Below are 18,287 nucleotides of genomic sequence, written 5' to 3'. Positions count from 1 at the left end.
TGGAACAATGAGAAATGAGGATTAAAGTTAAAGTACCAATGATTGTCACACACACACACTAGGTGTGGTGAAATGTGTCGTCTGCATTTCACCCATCTCCTTGTTCACCCCCTGGGAGGTGAAGGGAGCAGTGGGCAGCAGCAGTGCCACGCCCGGGAATCATTTTGGTGATTTAACCCCTAATTCCAACCCTTGATGCTGAGTTCCTAGCAGCGAGGTAATGGGTCCCATTTTTATAGTCTTTGGTATGACTCGGCCAGGGTTTACCTCCAAATTCTTCAGGACAACCTAAAATCATCAGCCCGGACTTTGGGTCTTGGGCGCAGTTGGGTGTTCCAACAGGACAATGTCAAACGTGGTAAAGAATGGTTAAATCAGGCTAGACTTAAAGTTTTAGAATGGCCATCCAAAGTCCTGACTGTAACGTGTGGACAGTGCTGAAGAAACAAGTCCATGACAGAAAACCAACAAATTTAGCTGAACTTGTCAAGAGGACTGGTCGAAAAATTCAACCAGAAGGCCTTATTGCAGTGAAACTTGCCAAGGGACATGTAACTAAATATTTACATTGCTGATTACTTTTGACCCAGCAGATTTGGTCACATTTTCAGTAGACCCATAATAGATTCATAAAAGTACCAAACTTCATGAATGTTTTTTGTGACCAACAATTATGTGCTCTAATCACTCTATCACAAACAAATAAGAGTTGTACAGATGATTGTAAACTCAAGACAGCCATGACATTATGTTCTTTACAATTGTATGTAAACTTTTGACCACGACTCTATATAAGGACAAGCGGCTAGAAATTGATGGATGGGGCTTGAAACATCACCATTTCATGTTATGTCGACGACAAGGAAGAAGAAAACCTCCCTTTTTAAAGATTTTTATTGAACGTTTTGGCATATACAGTTGCCAGAAATGCAATCGAACACATCTCAGAAGTTCTTCCCCGCCAAAGTACCCCCCATCTCCAACCGGGTGTAAATTGGATATGCATCTCTTACACATTTTAGGAAAGCAACCCATAGTTCTTGAAATTTTACATTCCAACTATTCAGATGTGGCAGGGAAGCGCTGAAGCCTTGCAATTCAGCACAATGAGTATTGTAGCCAATAAAGTAGTGAATGCTACATGATTATTTTTGAATTTGATGAGAAAAGATGACAGAGGGGCTACCCTAAATAGTCCACTCCATTCAATCTTTTTGCCAATTACCACGGATAAAGCATTAAACATTTCTGTCCAATAACTGCACATGGATGGGTAGAGCCAAAACATGTGTATTAAGTTAGCTGGAGACTTTTGATATCGATCACATGTTGGGATATTCCGTCATACATATTAGCTAGTCGGACCTCGGTATAATAAGTATGATGTACAGTATTAGCTTGCCTTGCATTGTTTAAGGCTATGTCTGGCACACTTATGAATTCTACTTAAGATCTCTGTCCACCTATCCTCAGATAGAATCACTATGAACTCCCCCTCACCAAAGTGACTTAAATGAATTCAGAGACTTAGGACGTAAAATACAATTTGGTTAGAAGTATGTGTAATAAATCATTTTTAAGTTTGAATAATATGACAACTTCAAGTTTAGCAATCATAACAGTCAATTAGCGTTAATTTAGTAATCTTAATCTTTATTACATCAGCGCAGTATAATCACATTCCGACCTACTCATCTTAAAATCCCCGTTCCTAGAAGCATCCTGTTGCTGTCTTTAATATGTCCCTCAAGAAACTCTCACTATGCATGGCCAATGGCCAACTGGCTCCGTTTCAAGTACAGTTGGAGCCCTAAGTGAATGTCTCTAACCGTTTAAATACTTAGTTTTGATAATACTTTGGTGCCTTATGTGCCTTTGCCTTTAGATACCAAATACAAATTTAATTACTAAATAAAACGCTTACACACTGTATACATATAAACATTGATAGAGTTACCTTAACATTATACAAATGTAGTAGTTAAGTTAGTTTTATGACAAAGCTCAGTTTTTTTGACCAATAGAAGTAACTTAGAGACAGAGCTGACTGTCAAAAGCACTTGTCTGACAGTTGAAATTCCTTTTTCTTGTCCACAAACCCAACTATGTGCCTCCACCCACTTGTTTCCAGAAACAACGTCCGCAACCAGCAGCAGAGTAGATTGGAAAGTCATATTGGAGGGACTTCTCATTCAGCTCTCGTCTGCACCATTGCACGGAGCGGTCGCCAACCCTCCCTCCCCTTGAATCCCTGTGGCCTGAAAAAAAAAAACAGTGCATGCTTTTATCTGATTGATCCAGGAACGGAAATAGATTCCAATATTACTGCTGAAGAGGGGGCATTTTTACTTTTGGGTGACTTTATACTGAATGAATAGAAAGTGTTAACAAATACTAAGTAATGACAAACTATTAAAAACATTGAGATGAAGTGAAGTGAGTTATATTTATATAGCGCTTTTTCTCTTGTGACTCAAAGCGCTTTACATAGTGAAACCCAATATCTAATTTTTACATTTAAACCAGTGTGGGTGGCACTGGGAGCAGGTGGGTAAAGTGGCTTGCCCAAGGACACAACGGCAGTGACTAGGATGGCGGAAGCGGGGATCGAACCTGCAACCCTCAAGTTGCTGGCACAGCCGTTCTACCAACCGAGCTATACCGCCCTGAGATCAAAATATATAGATGACGCCTTGTGAAAAAATCAGAAGAGTGGCGGCACTTAACTGATGTGTTTAAATAAATGCATTACAATTTTATATTGAGAAAAATGAATTGCTTTTAAGCAAATTCTGGAAGACGGAATTCCCATGTAGCTTTTTAAGGTCTGTCTTGGATCTACATCACATGAATTAAGCAGAGAACCTGAAATCATGTTCGTCCTTACAGGATTTAGTACATTAGTATTTTATTTTAAAGTCATTACGACCGGGACAAGCGGTAGAAAATGGATGGATGGATGTACAGCTTGTAAGGCAGTATAGCTTTAATGTCTACTGGAAATTAGTCAACCCAGTCATTATTGTTTAAATCGCTCACTGTAAAAACAAAATCTGTACATTTTAGGGTACAAAAAAAACCCTGCAGCTCATTTGGCGGAATTGTATCAGAAAATGTATGGTGGTTTTTACAACAAATTACTGTAAACTGAAACTGTATCATTGTTATTTTTTCGGTAAATTCTGCCAGCTGATCTGCCATGATTTTTTGTTTTTTTATGGAAAATCTGTGGTCGGTTTTAAAGTGCCATTACTGTAAATGGAAAAACAGTACCACAGTTATTTTTGCCCTAGAATTCTGGCGACTGAGCTCCCAGTATTTTACCGTAAAATCTACTAACTTTTTTTTCTCACTATGCATCACTGTAAATGGGAAACCGGTACAGTTTTTATTATTGTGTTAAGATTCTGGCCACTGAGCTTCCAGGTTTTTACCGTACAATTCAGTCATCGTTCTTCCAGTGCATTGTTGTCAACAGAAAAAAGGTACCACGATTATTTTCATTGTAAAATTCTGGCGACTGAGCTGCCAGTATTTTATTGTGAAATCTACTGACCGTTTCGTACAGTGATGGAAACACAAGTGAGTACAGCTCACATTGAACATGTCCGAATGTTGTCCTGAATATGAAACATTTTGTGTGAACACCATTGTTGTCTAGCACTGCCCTAATCATGTTAAGCATGAAATTCACCAGAGCTGCACCTGTTGTCACCATTAATCCTCTTTCACTCTTCCAAGATGACACCAATGGTGGAGCTGGTGGATGTTAATCACCTTGCACTAAATATACTCAAACATTTCATAAAGTCAAATACAAATAATGCAAAAAGAGAAACATCCCATACTTTCATAAAGTATTGTACAGTAAATATGAGCATCTACATAAATAATATGATTTGCCCGACTGGCTGGACATCTATCTATCCATTTTTTACTGCTTATCCTTTTACAGCTTAACTTAACGTTAATGAATAAAAATAACAAAAACTGCTTTCACGTAGTAACAGCTAACTAATTACTTTATGAGAATAAACAACACATTAAGTTACTACTTTGAACAAAAAATATCTGAGTACTCGGTACTCTGGGGCGGTATAGCTCGGTTGGTGGAGTGGCCATGCCAGCAACTTGAGGGTTCCACATCCGATCCCCGCTCCCGCCATCCTAGTCACTGCCGTTGTATCCTGAGGCAAGACACTTTACCTACCTTCTCCCAGTGCCACATACACTGGTTTAGATATAACTTAGATATTGGGTTCCACTATGTAAAGCACTTTGAGTCACTAGAGAAAGGTGCTATATAAATATAATTCACAAATGCACTACTCTTAACACAGGTTATCTAGCCATAAAACACATAGGCAACCTTAAGCACTTTGCAAGTTTTGTTTAAGATACCAATATATACTGTATATTGCCATTACTAAAAATACCGGGATGTCAGTTTTGGTCCGTATCGCCCAGCCATTGTTCTGACCTATATCTTTCAGTAGACTCGCTATGGAATTCACATTAAGAAGACCCGCCCACAAAACTATGCATTCTGAAGAGACTGTCAAAAAGCAACTTGAACACAATCTGTAAAACATAATCCATGCAACATTTTGACCAAAGAACCACCATTACATGTAGACCACAAGGAAATGTTTTAAAATAGAAAAAATATCATAATAATACCCCTTTATGGTTCCTTTTTATAGTACAACCTTTTGAAAAATACTATCATAAAAATGGTTGCTAAAATGTAGGGAATGTACTCACTTTTTTGAGATTCTGTAAATTGGAATCAGACACTTTAAACCTGCGGTGTTAACACAACCATAGTCATCACCTCCGATCATCGCACACAATATACACACACTGTGCGCCTAGCGAAGTGGTGTTCATAAAGAAACTAGTTCAAATGATTTGGTGGGACTCCTTTGGATGCAGATGGAATAGTTACACAGGGGTCTCCTGTCCGTCATGCACCATCAGTATGAAAAGACCACAGCATCAGGGGATTTCCAAATAATGTTGCTGCCAACACAAACAAGTCAGAAGAGCTATGTGAGCAAGAGACCAATGGAAAGGGAGTGGGGGTCGAATCTAAGACTGTTTGAACTTCAGCAGAGTCCTTTATTCACCAGTGGGAAAAAGTCCAGACCTACAAAACCATACAAGCCAGGACCATAGTGGATGCCATCAAAATGGTGGTTGAATGAGAATGTTGAATGATGGATGCTAGTGAGGATGTGGACAGTTAATCAAGTGTTTCAGCCTGGGGAGAGAACAGTTCTGTTCAAATGGCCAGGATGCTTTGGAATGGAAAATGTTGGTCTTCGCTGTGTTTCACTTTCCACTGTGGGTGTGTAGACATTGTGCTAATAGCTTTGTCAGCTACATAAATAGTGTAACATCGCGTACTGTACTGGATGTTAAAAACATGGGTGGAAAAAATAGATCACTTACACATGACACAGCTCAAATATACCAAATATGATGGAAAAATGTGATCAATTTCATTTGAAGGACAGGTTGCCTGTTAGCTAACTATTAACCAGTGATGACCAAAGAGGCCATTATTTACAGCCGGAGATTTTTACATTTTTATTTTTACATCCCATGGCTTTAAACATGGTTCTGCATGTTTAACTGTTTAGTGTGTATTAAAGTACTTTCAATTGACTTGGATTGAATGGCGGGGTTGAGGTGGGGGGAGGTGAGTGTGTTGTGGTTGTTGTATATTGTAGCGTCCCGGAAGAGTTAGTGCTGCAAGGGGGTCTGGGTATTTCTTCTGTTGTGTTACGGTGCGGATGTTCTCCGGAAACGTGTTTGTCATTCTTGTTTGGTGTGGGTTCACAGTGTGGCGCATATTTGTAACAGTGTTAAAGTTGTTTATACGGCCACCCTCAGTGTGACCTGTATGGCTGTTGACCAAGTATGGCTTGCATCCACTTGTGTGTGTGAAAAGCCGTGGATAATATGTGATTGGACTGGCACGCAAAGGCAGTGCCTTTAAGGTTTATTGGCGCTCTGTACTTCTCCGTGTACCACTCCTTACAGCAGCGTTTTAAAAGATTTTAAATTTTACATTTTGGAACCGATACCGATAATTTCTGATATTACATTTGAAAGCATTTATCGGCCGATAATATTGGCAGTTCGATATTTTTGGACATCTTTAGTTTCCTCTTTATTCTTTGTATTTGGTCTTATTTTATTTTTTACTATTTTAGCCGCAATGGAAGTGTTCTGCCTGTTGCAGAATTAAAAAAAAAAACCTTCCCAGAATCTTTTGTCAACCTCTATTGACCAAACGTTATTAGTGTTAATGAGTTCATGAGGACCTACGTTGATTTAAATCTACATTTAAAACACTTCCTTTTGGTCCAGATAATATGTATTAGATATGTGTTAATGTACATGCTGTGTAAGTTTTGCTCCACACTCACTTTTATAATTTATGTTTAAGTCTCTCTGCAAGAAGGGACATTCCCAGATTAAATAAGAAACCATGCCCCACCTGCTCCAAAAGTATCGGACTTTATCTTTTGAAAATGTACACTCTTTAGAAGTATATCTTGATGTTGTCACTTTTTTTAGTTTTCTAGACACTGTCAGAAAAACTTAAATAACATTATATAGATTAACATAAGTTACACCTGCATGCTTTCCGATTGATTCAGAGTTGCATAAAAAGAGTTGACTTTATCAGCATCTATGCCACTGCATGTCGCTCGTCTGTGTTGCTATGCACATATTATCCTACTTGGTGGAGTCAAAGGCGGTCAGAGCTAATGACATCTTGGTACATAAAAGTCAAAACATTATTTTTGCCACATTAATTACTGGTTGCTCCAGAGCCCCACTATCAGCAAGGACATCACAAAATCTAACACACATCGCCATGGTTCCTCGGCACCACTTTCTCCTCGCGAGCAAATCATTGCAAGCGCCATCTAATTAGAATGCGAGTCGCATCCTCACACTGTCAAGGCCGACACATGCACATGCTCCGGCTGTCGCATCTTGTCCTCATCAGACTCCACTTGTCTGTTTTTTCCGCTTGTCATTGCTCACCTCCGCGGACAGAAAGTGTAATCTCACACCGCCATATGCCTAACACAAATCTTAAGCATTGCTGCTGCATGCACGTCATTAAGCCGTGTTCTTATGAAAGTGCATCCCAGTGGTTGTGATAAACTAGGAAATCAAACAGTTTGCTCTTTTTTTTGTAACTAGGGCAACATCCTCTTGAGTGTTTGCAGGTTTCTCAACTCTCACTTTAGCATCCAATCCTTTAGTGAATTACTTAAAACTGTAGGATTTCTGGGCTGTTTTTTAGCTATGCCAAAGTCTTGACTCCAAAAATATTTTTGCTTTGCTTACAAGTAGAAAATGTGTTTTGGCAGCTGAGCCAGATTTCTTCCCTGAAAGCTGTGAAGTGTTCTTGCATCAACCCATTCGCTTACATTTAATATTCCATCTGATTTATAATCCCCATTCTAGTCAAGACACATTTGTGTCGGTTCAGAATCTTTAAACCCTTTTAATGCTTTTTGGATATGTTTAATTTATTAGATGTGTTTCAATAGAGAGTGGGACTTAAATTGAGCTAGTATTTCAAAATCTGCACCCACTTAATGTGTACAAAACTAACTCTACATACCTATTTTTAAAAATACTACTGTTTTATCATGATAATGCAAGCTATTGATAAAAAACATTGTCCTCAACGTGCTGTAGCGTTCTCGCTAGGCGTGTTGCCATGATCCATATGTTTTATTTTAGTTCTGTTTTCAGCACCCCTGGGTTTGTGTTTTAGTTGCTATGGATGCAGATTAGTTTCACCTGCCTCTTAATAGTTTTCGGGACGCCCTCCTGCTCCGGGGCACTAATCAGAGAGCTATTTATTCCTGCTTTTCGCCACACTCAGTCTGGCTGTCTTGTTTGCTTCATGCAAGTTATGTTTGATGATTTCTTGCTTCTTTGCTCGTGTTTTCTATGCTAAGGTTTTCCGTTAGCTTTGTTATAGCTTCCCGTGCAATCGGCATGTTGTTCTCCATCCATCCATTTTCTACCGCTTATTCCCTGTTGGGGTCGCGGGGGTTGCTGGCGCCTATCTCAGCTACAATCAGGCGGAAGGCGGGGTACACCCTGGACAAGTCGCCATCTCATTGCAGGGCCAACACAGATAGACAGACAACATTCACACACTAGGGCCAATTTAGTGTTCTGTTTATTTATATTCCTGACTGCTTTATGGACAATAAAGCATTGTCTTACCTGCATGCTGCCTCTGGAGTTCCATCTGCATCCTGGGAAATTGATCCATGCATTACCATGTGACCCAATCGTGACAGGTGTAACTTTATTGTAGATATCATGGTATTTCGGTTACAAAGTCTTCGCAATAATACTGTGGCATATCAACAGAAACTTTAGTGTTAATTTTTTCACTGCTTCTCAAAAAAATAAAAGTTGAAAGGCACTAAAGGGAACTTTGTTTTTGTTTTTTTACACTGGATGTTTACATTGTCACTTGAAAGACCCGCAACTGGAATTTATTTTATTTTAATTTTTTTGAAACAGCGGATGCTCCTGCACAATTCTTTGCACTTAAATATACATACCGGTATATGTAGTAATGAATATGATCAGAACATTTTAGCAAATGTTTAGTCTTTAATTACAGTAACTAATTTTTCTAAACATTTCTGCCACTTCATTTAGCAAACTATAAAATGTTTATGCCTTTTTGTACATGTACTATGATAATATCGTACAGTGAGATTTGATACCGTTAGATCCCAAATTCTAACTACCACATTTCAACTGCAAAGCCACTGCAAAATCAATAAACGTTGCTTCCATGGCAGTAAATAAAATATATTTCTTACATATAGTGTTATCACTGGAGGAGTAGGAATAGCTAACCATGCTACACTACACAACATAGGCGGATGTGTTAACCGCAAGCGAGAGCTCTTGAATGTAAACAGAGGTAGGTGGATCGATAACAATATAGACTAAGTTTAGTATCAGTATTTGGTAGATGCTACAGTGGTCAGATCAATATTTTGTATTATCAAAACATATTTTGTTTTTTTTGTTATTGTTTACTAACCCAGAAGTAAGACCCTGGGCACAGAAGGGCATTAAAGGAGACCTATTATGTGAAACCAACTTTTCTTTTTTGGAGTCTGCATAAGTACCAACAATTTGAAATCACACTATTGAGGCATTGCGGAAACATAATAAAACAATCTTACCTTCCTTCGTAGCCCCTCCAAACAAACCGTTTGGAATTTGCACAGCATGCCACATTTTTCCAACATGTCAAGTCAGCAGATATCTTCATGTATGGGAGAGATTTACCTGAAGAGCTTTGCAAGACCTTGCCATTGTAGTCCAATATTGTAGTCAATAAGCTCCTTATTTTCTTTACCCTCTTGTTGTGGGGCAGACTGGCTCGTACATGCACATAAATCCACTACTGTTGGCATTTCTAATGCAAAGTAACGTATAGTTTTAGCTTACCGTCTGGAGACTCCATATCAAAGCGCTAAAAACTACAACATGGCTAATGAGAAGAAAACGCAGTCAAATTGGAGGCAAGTAAATAAGACCACCGCAAAAAGGCGCGTCCTGAAGAGACGCTCAGAAAAGTATAACTATAAATAACAATATGTTACTGCATACATTAGCAGCCAAATTAGGAGCCTTTATAACCTATATTTAAATGGTTAAATTTTAATTTTAATACCAAATAATATATTGTGATATATTGTTATTGCAATGTTTGTCTCTGTGTTGGCCCTGCCATGAGGTGGCGACTTGTCCAGGGTGTACACCGCCTTCTGCCAGAGTGCAGCTGGGGTAGGCTCCAGCCACCCCCTGCGACCCGAGAGGGACAAGCAGTAGAAAATGGATGGTTGCAATTTAAATTTTAGGCCATATCGCTTATTCATACATGGTAGTACCAAATTAAATTTCATGTATTGCTAGAAAAACATGTTATAGTATCACTATCTTTGCGCAGGGCGAGTAAAGAAATCCACTGTATTATTATTATCAGGCTTATCAATGTATTTATTATTAGACCTTGTAAGGAAAATAAAAAGCAAGACAGAACGTAATTAATCAATTTAAAATGATGGCACGCTCACCCACTCCACAGTAAATTTATGCACGTACAAGTCAAGGAAAAGTCAATTAATGCGATTGCCCCATCCGGGAGCTGATTGATGATAGCCAGTGAGTAGGCCGAGTTGGATCTCATTTTGATGTGAATTATGAGCCTAATTTTATTTATATTTTTGGCCCAGTCATTGTCTGACTGGATTACCGTTATTGTGATGATTATCAATTGTGAAGTATCATAGTTTTTTAGTATAAAATGTGCCCTTTTATACACCTGGACACCCATTCATTCTAATAACTTGGCAAAGATTTAATTTGCAGAAGAAACAATGCTGCTCTGTTTTGGTTATAATTTCTGATTTGTTTCAGACTGGTTAAACAAACTTCATGTGGTTACATTTGCACATTTCAACATATCTTAAAAGGAGTAGGAAGAAGCTTATATTTAATCGTACACGGTAGCGCCCTTTCTCCACATTTTTTACTAAAATTTCATCAACACCATAACTTTTACATGTTTAATTGAAGTTCACCTCCTGTGTGACAGAAAGGAAGGTGTTGGCGAAAAAATTAATACATAGTTATTAGCGATAGTCAATGAATGTTATGTGTAGAGTCTGTCACAATCTATTTTGCAATTGTAGAATTGTTCTTGACTTCACTGTTACAAGTGTGAGTTTTGTCTTTTATTTTTTGATGACGTTATCCTCTGTATACCGGTATGTCCAATGCCTTGATGTCTTTGATAACAAGTACTTTGGGTTTTTCATGTCCTCCATTTTACTTGGTGAGTGTGAATGTTGTCTGTCTATGTGTGTTGGCCCTGCGATGAGGTGGCGACTTGTCCAGGGTGTACCCCGCCTTCCGCCCGATTGTAGCTGAGATAGGTGCCAGCGCCCCCCGCCACCCCGAAAGGGAATAAGCGGTAGAAAATGGATGGATGGATGGATAGATTTTATTTCGTGGTTTGTGTGGATTTGGGAAAAGAATGGCAATAAATTGACAATAGTAAAATTACACAATTGATTATTTTTCTTTTTGCCTATTTTGAACTTACATATTTAATTTACATTTTTAATGGGCAAAAAGTAGGAAGACACTTTTTCCACATCAATCATTATCACAACAATAACCTTTTAATATTACTGTCAAGAGGTGATGACGTTGCATAAATGTGGTTTTGTCATTAATGTGTGCCTCTGTTTGTCTCCAGGTAAGGTCCGCTGGCAGGACTTTGACCAGGATCTGTATGTTGGAGCCACGGTTGTTCGGCCGGGTCAGGACCCGTATGCCAGAAACAAGTTCAACCAAGTGGAGAGCGATAAACTCCGTATGGACAGAGCGGTGCCGGATACCAGACATGACCAGTACGTATTGTCACTAATGTAGTTTCCCATGTGTGATTGCAGTGTGTACACAAGCCTTCATGTCTATTTGAATCATTTGTTCAACAACGATAGGATTGGATTAAAAACGCCTTCTATTGTGGCAACGAGTTAAAGTACACCACGAAGTAGCAGCAGTAGAGCCAAACACAATGTACGGAGAGCCTTTGTATCAAAACTTTAACTTACTTGTTGAAGGCCTATAAATAGATTAAGGCACAAAGACAGATAGACTTAATTTTGTTTAGCTGCACCAAATAACTAAAAAAATAATGTTCATTGGTACTGGGTTCCCTCCGGGTACTCCGGCTTCCTCCCACTTCAAAAGACATGCACCTGGGGATAGGTTGATTGGCAACACTAAATTGGCCCTAGTGTGTGAATGTGAGTGTGAATGTTGTCTGTCTATCTGTGTTGGCCCTGCGATGAGGTGGCGACTTGTCCGGGGTGTACCCCGCCTTCCGCCCGATTGTAGCTGAGATAGGCGCTAGCGCCCCCCGCGACCCCAAAAGGGAATAAGCGGTAGGAAATGGATGGATGGATGGATGGTACTCTTTACAACAAGCATGGTCATCTCATGGTCCACTTCCAGTTCACACTATAGCTTTCCATAAAGCCCCACACAATTCCAGATGTAATTCTGCAATGGGTTAGTAGGTTCACCGTGATACCTGATGGCTCCCAATGTTTTGAGGCGATAAACAAGTAAAAATTTACTTTAATAATAGCACGGGTACTGGCACAGACAGTGTTAAATATTTTTGTGGCTGAGTCATTTTATTGGGAAAAATAAACCTTTAACACGACTTCTTAGCAGTACAGAAAGAAATGTCAGCTGTAATTGACGACAGTTCACAAACAAATGTCTGCGTGTGTGTGCGCGCATTTGTGCGTGTGTCATGTCATTATCATCTCCCTATTTGAGTCTTAAATGGGAACTTTTAGGGGAATTTTGTCCATCATTCACAATCCTTTTGTAAGACAAGAACACGTGACTTTCTGTGCCTTCTAAATAGTATAAAACTGCTAGCAAAAGACAACTAATAATGCAGGTAATTGGGACACAATCTATTCCGCCTATGAAGCCCTCTAAAAACCTCCAACAACGTTTTGTATGGGTTGTATTCCCGTTACCTCACGTCCAGCTCATTAAATATGTGAGACTCAAAGTGGTGGGCCAGCAAACGTCTGTTGTCAAAGCATCTGTTGTGTAAACGATGCGTGAAGAATGGCGTCTGGAACACCTGACAGCTCGATATGCTTTGGAACTGGGCTGACGAATAATCTTGATAATTTTGATAAAGTATAGAGATAGTTAGATTTTTTGCTCGTATCTGCTTTTTGCAGGAATATATCGGCCCCTTGTATGTATAGTGCATGCCCTGCTTGTTGTACAACAGCCATCTTAGCTTGTTTGGCCACCACTGGTTTTCACTTTCAGGAAGAAATCACTTGTCGAAATACAACCAATACATGTGGAGCTACAGTTGTAGTCAAATGTATACATACCCTTATCATAGGAATGAATGTGCAGTAATATTCATTTGGGGATTTAATTATTTATTTGAACAAAGTAATTATACAACTTTCATCTTCAGTGATTTAAAAAAAAAAAAAACAAGAACTGCATACATTTTTATTTATTTTCACACAATTTCAAAATCATATATTCAGGCTCAAATACAGTTCATACATATACATAATTTAACATAAATATTTTAAACCCTGCCCTGCGATGAGGTGGCGACTTGTCCAGGGTCTACCCCGCCTTCCGGCCGATTGTAGCTGAGATAGGCACCAGCGCCCCCCGCCATCCCAAAGGGAATAAGCGGCAGAAAATGAATGGATGGATGGATTTTAAACCTTTTAACCCTGAGCCATTTTTTTCCAAAAAGGCAAATATTTTAATTCCAACCATCCACATCTTCTTGCACTTATCCAAGGTCGGGTCGTGGGGGCAGCAGCCTAAGCAGGGAAGCCCAGAATTCCCTCTCCCCAGCCACTTCGTACAGCTCTTCCCGGGGGATCCCGAGTTGTTCCCAGGCCAGCCGGGAGACATAGTCTTCCCAGCGTGTCCTGGGTCTTCCCCGTGGCCTTCTACCGGTCGGACTTGCCCTAAACACCTCTGTAGGGAGACGTTCGGGTGGCATCCTGACCAGATGCCCGAACCACCTCATCTGGCTCCTCTCAATGTGGAGGAGCAGCAGCTTTACTTTGAGGTCCCTCTGGATGGCAGAGCTTCTCACCCCATCTCTAAGAGAGAGCCCCAACACCCGGCGGAGGAAACTCATTTTGGCCGCTTGTACCCGTGATCTTGTCCTTTCGGTCATAACCCAAAGCTCATGACCATAGGTGAGGATGGGAACGTAAATTGACCAATAAATTGAGAGCTTTGCCTTCCGAAGGGCTCAGCTCCTTCTTCACCACAACGGATCGATACAGCGTCTGCATTACTGAAGATGCCGCACCGATCAGTCTGTCGATCTCAAGATCCACTCTTCCCTCACTCATGAAAAAGACTCCGAGGTACTTGAACTCCTCCACTTGGGGCAGGGTCTCCTCCCCAACCCGGAGATGGCACTCTACCCTTTTCCGGGCGAGGACCATGGATAAATATTTTAATTATGTATTTTCTTTCTAATTTCTCTACACATTGGAGAATAAAACGATTTAGTATAGTTCCGCTCCCTGAAGCGGATCTATTTCAGCAGGGGGATTAGCAGCTGTTTTTTATCACATATCTCCGCCCCATTGTACTTCATTTGTTTACATTTTTCTAGTGATGCTGATCTTGCTTTTATAGCCCATTAAACAAACACTATGGCTCTCTATGTTTGCTGCCAACACTCCTCTGTCTATTCATCACTGATCTTATTCTCGCACATGTAGGCCAGCCACACACACACACACACACACACACACACACACATATGCACACATGCGCGCACACTTACCTACACACCGAGTGTTTTTAGAGTGACGGCAATCTGGCTTCACTGATGCACTTACCTTACATGGCCATCTAAAGCCATTAGCCTACTAAAAGAGCACGGGTGTGTCTCATGCTGTATTGATTTTACTAGCGATTTAGTCTACTTGCCAAGCGTACACTCTCTGTTAAAAGATTGATGTCAAGGTTCTCCTCATTGCATCCTTCTAGTTAACACAATCACAAGAAGCTATACGTTTGGTTTGACATGGATATAAGACGGTTAATTTTTCCAACGAAAATAAAAAATACATTTTATTTTTTATTCGGGGTGTATAAATTTACAAAGACAAACCACACACACACACACACACACACACACACACACACACACACACACACACACACACACACACACACACACGCACGCATGCACACACACACAGCATTGACATTGAGTCTTGCTGGAAAAAAAATATCTCAAAGGTTGTTAGTAAGTTAGCAAACAACGTTAGGATGAGTTATGATGTTAATTTTTGGATAAATGTGAATGATGAAAGAGTAGAAATTGTCAAGTTAAGAAATAAGGTATTTTTTGTTCAATTTAAAAGTTGTTAAATATTTATGGAAAAATGTTTTTAATTTTTTCTATTTATGGTTTGAAAAAAAACACTTGTTGAAAAAGAGTGTCCGTCTTATATCCGGATTATTACAGTAACTCATATTGTACATAAATATCCTTTTCTGCCAATGGTGAATTTAAAGATGCCTATTGAATATTGATAAAATGACATATTGACTCTTTTCAAGCCAGTGATGCCAGAACAGGTACAAAGGATTGCTCTCTCAGACACACAAACTCACAAATCCATTTACTGCACCTTTACTTTCAATACTGCACACTTGCATCAAATGCTGTCTTTATAATTGGCTGTTTACAGTGGTCAAGTCAGGCGTGATAAAAGGTGGTTGCTAATGAAGTCATAAGCACATTTTTCTTCTTCTGTAAAGTTTCCGCCTTCTTTAGCATTCCATGTTCACGGTACTGTAAATCAGCTGAATGTGTCTCTGGTGAAACCTGATGTCAATCCCATCTCTAGTGGAGTATGTACGTGTGTGCACATTGGTGCTAGTGTGCACTGAACCCTGTTTATTGTGTTCATTGAGCATTTCTTTTTCACGTCGATACTTGTATGCAAATGTATCAGTGAATGCATCTGCATATGTGTAGTCTCATTCTGTGTTTGTTTGTATAGTTGCAGACACAAGCAATGGAAGTCAGACCTACCAGCTTCGAGCGTGGTCATCACCTTCCACAATGAAGCCCGCTCTGCCCTCCTGCGTACCGTTGTCAGGTAACAACACAATCCGTCGGCATCCCCATAAACAAATGTACATATCTGCATACAAATGTTTGATTTGTTCCTTCCTGCTTTCTTTTTTTTTTTCCTGTTCTTGCATTAGTGTCTTGAAGAAAAGTCCAACTCACTTGGTCAAAGAGATCATCTTGGTTGATGACTACAGTGATAATGGTAATTATTGGCTGTATAACCAGTGATCAACTGATTAAAACAATTCTATAGAATTCATAATTAGTAATCCTAATAATTAATTGGTGGCCTTGACTGGTAATTGAAGCTGTGTCCTAAACTCCCTTTGCAATTTTGCGTGTACCCATGTTTTTGTTCTGAAGAGCTGCTGTCATAAGGTGTCCTAATTTTTTCATATGACTGTACATATGATATCTGTGACGCCCCATGTGGGTTGCACTCATATTGGTTTTTAAAACATGCTACCATACATGTAATACAAATATTTTCCGCGAGTATTATAATTAACAGACAAAATGCTTCATGACTTACGGTCAACTCGCCCCGCCCCCCGCAAAGATGGTTTGCCTGATAACAGCCATATTTTTTTTCAACCAGTCTTGCTAACCAGCTTGTCACGCCTCTAAAGTTCTTTATAAAATTTTGTGGTGATTTAGCATCCTAAAGTTACTGTGGCGGTTTTTGCAGAGCATATCGAGCTGTGTGAGAAATTTCAAGTCAATGCATGTTATTTAGTGTCAAACTTTGTGGTTTAATGATATTTTTTAGCACAGGCAAAACAGTGGGGTAACTTTTTGTGTGCAGTTTTAGGAGTGGAAGAGTTAGCATACGCAAACAAATACATACCAGGGGCGTCCACATTTTTTCACATGACTCTAAAACACTACTTGAGATTAATTTCACCCAGTAGTCTTCTAACCAGCATAACTTGATTCTTGCAGTTGCCTTTTCATTTGCTTCATAGTCTATTTTGTTTCAACCTAGCATATATTTAATTTCAGTCCTTGTTTCACGCATTACCGCTAAAAGAAGCCTGGTCCTGTTTGCAGTAAATAAACACCATAAGAGGAAATACACTAACTGTGTCTTGAAGCAGTAAGGGTAAAACAGTATGTAGTACACGGCTGCAACCAGCAGAGGTGCTGTTGTGCTACACCCCCAAATACTTTTATTCTGCTCAAGACAACACCAATATCGCAACAGGAGTAACATAAAAAATAATTATCTCAAATTAAACTTGTTTTTTTCTCACAGTCGGTCAAAAAGTTCTATTACGTCTGACTTATACGGAAAACCAGCATGCTGATTTCAAAGTATTCTTGAGCTGTTTTATGTATTCATTACAGCTGAGGATGGAGCGCTGCTTGGCAAGATCGAGAAAGTCAGAGTGTTGAGAAACGACCGCAGAGAAGGTAATTAAAAGCAAGATTACTTTTTTTGGTTGGAACGTCTGGGTGCCGTTCTTGCTCTCCTATCATCTGTCTTGGGAAGGAGGTTTTCCGTTCTGGTGACAGATTGTGGATGTTTTTTTAGTTTTGTAACCAAAGGTTTTTCTACAGGACTGATGCGTTCGAGGGTTCGTGGTGCAAGTGCTGCCACTGCTCCAGTCCTCACCTTCCTGGACTCCCACTGTGAATGTAATGACCACTGGCTCGAGCCGCTTCTCGAGAGAGTAGCTGAGGTAAATGCACAAACACACATCCACTGTGTCTTTGGCTGGTGTACTCTTAAGTATCTTTCCCACTGGACTGTGGTATCATATTATCACCTTAATAACATTCAACCATACACAGTTAATAAGGACCGGCATAAACAAATGTGCTATCATTAGATTTCCCTCTTGTTGTGCTATGGCTTTAGACACTGCAATGTTGCTCTGTACTGCAGGGGTCGCCAACCCGTGATCAACCAGTCAATTTTTGGGACCCTACCGGTCGATCGTGAAAATATTAGAAATATGACCTCAGTGACACCCCCACCCAGAGAGTGACCAAGAGACTTGCCAACAAGTACGGATAGTAACATGCCCGCATTCCTCGCGTCTTTTTCTTCTGCCTCACATCCTGTGGCTCTCGAAAGAGCTGCGACACCCCTCGAGCACGGTGGCACACCTCTATGAGGGGCTGTTAGGGACATTATTGAGAATTACCTCTTAAATACACTACTGAAATGCTCTCACATAAACAACCGAAATGTTTTTCTCTCACACACACTACTGAAATACTCTTATACACTACTGAAATGCTCTCACATAAACAACTAAAATGTTTTTCTCTCACACACACTACTGTAACACTCTTATACACACTCCTGAAATGCTCTCACATAAACTACTAAAATGCTCTTACATACACGACTGAAATGCTCTCACATACACTACTGAAATGCTCTCACATACACTACTGAAATGCTCTCACATACACTACTGAAATGCTCTCACATACACTACTGAAATGCTTGTACATTCACTACTGAAATGCTCTCACATACACTACTGAAATGTTCTTAAATACA

The 18,287-nt window shown here is 39.8% G+C and overlaps 1 protein-coding gene across 1 annotated transcript in view; it reads left to right on the top strand.

The window, feature by feature from the left end:
• Positions 1-18,287, top strand: part of galnt2 (UDP-N-acetyl-alpha-D-galactosamine:polypeptide N-acetylgalactosaminyltransferase 2) — a 145,190-nt gene that overhangs the window by 81,554 nt on the left and 45,349 nt on the right. Inside the window, exons 3-7 of the mRNA XM_061879723.1 lie at positions 11,342-11,495; positions 15,699-15,797; positions 15,907-15,974; positions 17,120-17,185; positions 17,333-17,454. Coding sequence (XP_061735707.1) covers positions 11,342-11,495; positions 15,699-15,797; positions 15,907-15,974; positions 17,120-17,185; positions 17,333-17,454 — 509 coding nt within the window. The remainder of the gene's footprint in view (positions 1-11,341; positions 11,496-15,698; positions 15,798-15,906; positions 15,975-17,119; positions 17,186-17,332; positions 17,455-18,287) is intronic.

The sequence above is a fragment of the Nerophis ophidion genome, linkage group LG02, assembly GCF_033978795.1.
Source record: "Nerophis ophidion isolate RoL-2023_Sa linkage group LG02, RoL_Noph_v1.0, whole genome shotgun sequence".
Classification (NCBI taxonomy): domain Eukaryota; kingdom Metazoa; phylum Chordata; class Actinopteri; order Syngnathiformes; family Syngnathidae; genus Nerophis; species Nerophis ophidion.
The sequence above is the reverse complement of the archived record's forward strand: the minus strand, read 5'-3'. Positions and strand labels throughout refer to the sequence as shown.